This window comes from Nicotiana tabacum, chromosome 22 (assembly GCF_000715075.1).
Source record: "Nicotiana tabacum cultivar K326 chromosome 22, ASM71507v2, whole genome shotgun sequence".
Classification (NCBI taxonomy): Eukaryota; Viridiplantae; Streptophyta; class Magnoliopsida; order Solanales; family Solanaceae; genus Nicotiana; species Nicotiana tabacum.
The window spans coordinates 67712979-67716700 of NC_134101.1; the positions used below are offsets into that span (position 1 = coordinate 67712979).

The following is a 3722-nucleotide window of genomic DNA, read 5'->3' on the forward strand; positions in this document are numbered from 1 at the left end:
GTACTAGAGGCCAGGTGGTTTACTTCAGCAGATGGTTATATCAGAGTGGAAATGGGAGAGCATTACTATGGATTTCGTGGTTGGTTTACCATGGACGTTGAGGAAATTTGATGTTGTTTGGGTCATTGTCGATAGACTAACCAAGTCCGCGCACTTTATTCTGGTGATGACTACATATACTTCGGAGAGGTTGGCCCATATTTATATCCAGGAGATCATCTGGTTGCATGGCATTCCTATTTTCATTATCTCAGATCGAGGTACTCAGTTCACTTTGCATTTCTATAGAGCGACACAGAGTGAGTTGGGTACCTGGCTCGAGCTCATCACAACCTTTTATCTGCAGACTGATAGGCAGTCGGAGCGGATAGTTCAAATTCTGGAAGACAGTCTCAAAGCATCTCTGACTGACTGCGGAGGGTAGTGGGACCGATTCTTACCATTGCCCGAGTTTTCTTATATAAACAACTATTAGTCTAGCATCGAGATGGCTCCATTTGAGGCATTGTATGGTTGACGATGTCATTTCCCCATCGGTTAGTTTAAGTCCGGTGAGGCTAGGTTGTATGGTACCAATTTGGTGAAGGATGCCTTGGATAAGGTAAAGTTAATTCAGGAGCGACTTTGCATAGCACAGTACATGCAGAAGAGTTACACGGATCAAAAAGCACGTGATTTGTCATTTATAGTAGATGAGAAGGTACTTTTGAAAGTCTCGCCGATGAAGGGTATTATTAGATTTGGGAGTAGAGTCAAGTTGAGTCTGAGATTTATCGATCTGTTCGAGGTTTTGGAGCAAGTTGGTGAGGTTGCATACATACTTGCTTTGCCTCCTAGACTATCGAGATTTCATCTAGTATTTCACATGTTTATGCTCCGGAGGTACCATGCTGAAAGGTCCCATGTGTTGGATTATAGTACAATTCAGATGGATGAGAGAATGAGTTACGAGGAGGAGCCGGTTGCCATTGTTGATCGGCAGGTCCACAAATTGAGGTCTAAGGAAATTTCAGCTGTGAAGGTTCAATGGAGGGGTCAGCTAGTCGAGGAGGCAACTTGAGAGACCAAGGAGGACATGCGGAGAAGATATCCACACTTATTCGGCACTTCAGATATAATTCTAAACCCGTTCGAGGACGAATATTTTTTAAGAGATGGAGAATATAACCACCCAATTGGTCATTTTGCTTTCTAGAAACCCGTTCCCCTATTTAAGACTTCTCATATGTGTTTTTCTTGTTTTATGATTTGCGGGGGCGGTTGGTTTCTGGAAGGGTTTGGGTTGAAGTGAGGACACTTAGTTCCATAATAGTGGTCTAAGGTGGCCAAGTTTGACTTAAGTCAATACTTTGAGTAAACGACCTTGAAATCAGGATTTAAAGGTTCCAATAGTTTCGAATGGTGATTTTGGACTTGGGAGTATGTTCGTATCAAGTTCCGAGCGTTCCGAGAGTGATTCAGTGCTTATTGTTGGAAATTGGCATTTTCAAGGTTTTATAGTTCTCTAAGTTTGACTTGGAGTGCACTTTGGTGGTATCAGATCCCGTTTGGTATTCCGAGCTTGGGGATAAATTTTCATATTGTCATATCAGACTTGTGTGTGAAATTTGGTTCCATTCCAAGTTGTGTAGGTATGATTCGCAGCGTTCGGAGTTAGTTGATAGATTAAAAGCTTGAAAGATTGATTAATTTGGTTTGGGGTATGATTCTTGGGTGTGATGTTATTTTAAGTGTTTTGAGGCCTCGAGTAGGTTCGGGTTATGTTTTTAGACTTGTTGGTATGATTGAACAGGATCCTGGGTGGCTCAGGTGAGTTTCAGACCACCCGGAGCATGTTCAAAGTCGGCAGATTTTGCTGGTGTTGGTGTGCTTCGCGATCGCGAAGGAGGTGCCGCAATCGCGAAGAAGGAATTTGGAGGGGGGAAGTTATTTTTCTCTATACAAATGCGATTGAGGACCCGGCTCATCTTCGCGAAGGCGAATGAGCCTACACGAACGCGCATAAGGAATAGGAAGGGAAGGGCTAATGGGATTTGGCCTTCGCGAACACGGCGGTTGCCCCGCGGTCGCGAAGGGTTGGTGGAAGTGTTCTTCACGAACACGGAAACATGTTCGCAAATGCGAAGAAGGAGGCCTAGGCAGGAGCAGCGTTGGCCTTCGCGATCATAAGGGAGCTTCCGCGATCACGATGAAGGATGCCTGGGCAGATTATAAGTCTCATTTCGGGACTTAGACTCATTTTTATCACTTTTTCTCTTAGCTTGGGCGATTTGGAAGCTTTTGAAGGGTCGTTTTCATCAAGTATCACTAGGTAAGTGATTTCTATTAATTGTGATTACAATACATGGATTATGTATGAATTATTAACATGAAAATTAGTAGAAATTGTGGTATTTGGTTGGAAAATCTAGAATTGGTAAAAATTAAATTTGACCACGAATTTGGGCATGAAGTTAGAAATAAATTATATATTTGAGTTCGTGATACCAATGGTAATATTTATCTTCAAAAAGTTTTGGAAACCGGGTGGGTGGGCATGAGATTGACTTTTGTTGACTTTTCGAGTGGGGTCAGGACTTGATTCAAATAATTAAATTATGAGTTCTTGAGTATATTTTAATTGGTTTTCACATTCCTTTGGCTAGTTTCGATTTTCTCGCTATCTATTTGAGGTGTTAGTGAAGTGTTGGAGTCGAGTAGTGGACTTGAAAGCAAGGTAAGTCTCTTGCTTAATCTTGTAAGAGAAAATTATACCCATTAGTATTCTTTTATTATGTGCTACATGTTATGAGTACTATGTACGTATGAGGTGACTGGCGTCCATACGTAAGATAGATCCTTGGTTATGTCCGGGTAGACTTAGACTTACATCATGCCTTAACTGTTTTACTTGAATTAATCTTGCCTAATTGATCACTTGAATTCATTACTAAGCTTAAGACTAGAATTTACGTATTTGACCAAGCCTCTTTACTTTAAGTTTTGGCAGGATACTTGATTGTCGGTAAAAATTATACTTTCTCTTGCATTCATATCCTCGTGTTATGCTTATATGATCGGTAGTTCCCTGATTTTGTGACTTGCATGTACCTTCACAAGTGGGGCTAGTGACCCGATGAAAGTTTCTCTATTCCTGTGGGATCGGGCCATCCGCCTCGACGGTGTTATAAAATATTATTATAGGAGTCGACCGTTCGTCTCGGCAGTATTATAAGATGAATCTATGGATCGGGCCGTACGACCTTGACGATATTATGTAACACTATTCTTATGAATTCGGGCAATTCGCCTCAGCAGAATCATGCATAATATTTGATAAGGAGTCAGAGCACATATGAGTTTTCCTGATTTGAGATTTGATATGTGTCATATATTGGTTATCTTTGTTTCCTTCGAAGCAGTGTATGGTTTTTGATGATTTCGTAATTATTCTTATATTGAGAATCATATTATTATATTTACCTATTTTCTTGCTACTTGTTGTGTTTCATATTTGTCTATTTTGATGTATATTGTTATTGGACCACTAGCAAGTATCGACGTCAACCCCTCGCCACTACTTATTCGAGGTTAGACTAGATACTTACTAGGTACGCGTTAATTTACATACTCATACTATACTTCTGCACTAATTGTGCAGGTACATCGGGTGATCACTCAGGCGCATGAGCGTATCGGCTGGAGACTTAGTGGTGAGCTGCTTCCCATGCTTCTACTCGCAA

General features: G+C 41.1%; 1 protein-coding gene across 1 annotated transcript; it reads left to right on the forward strand.

Annotated features, from left to right (window-relative positions):
• The first annotated feature begins 640 nt into the window (after window positions 1-640).
• LOC107821594 (uncharacterized) lies at window positions 641-1060 on the forward strand. Its single transcript, XM_016648033.1, has one exon. The coding sequence runs from the start codon at window positions 641-643 to the stop codon at window positions 1058-1060; it is 420 nt and encodes a 139-aa protein (XP_016503519.1).
• The last annotated feature ends 2662 nt before the right edge of the window (window positions 1061-3722 follow it).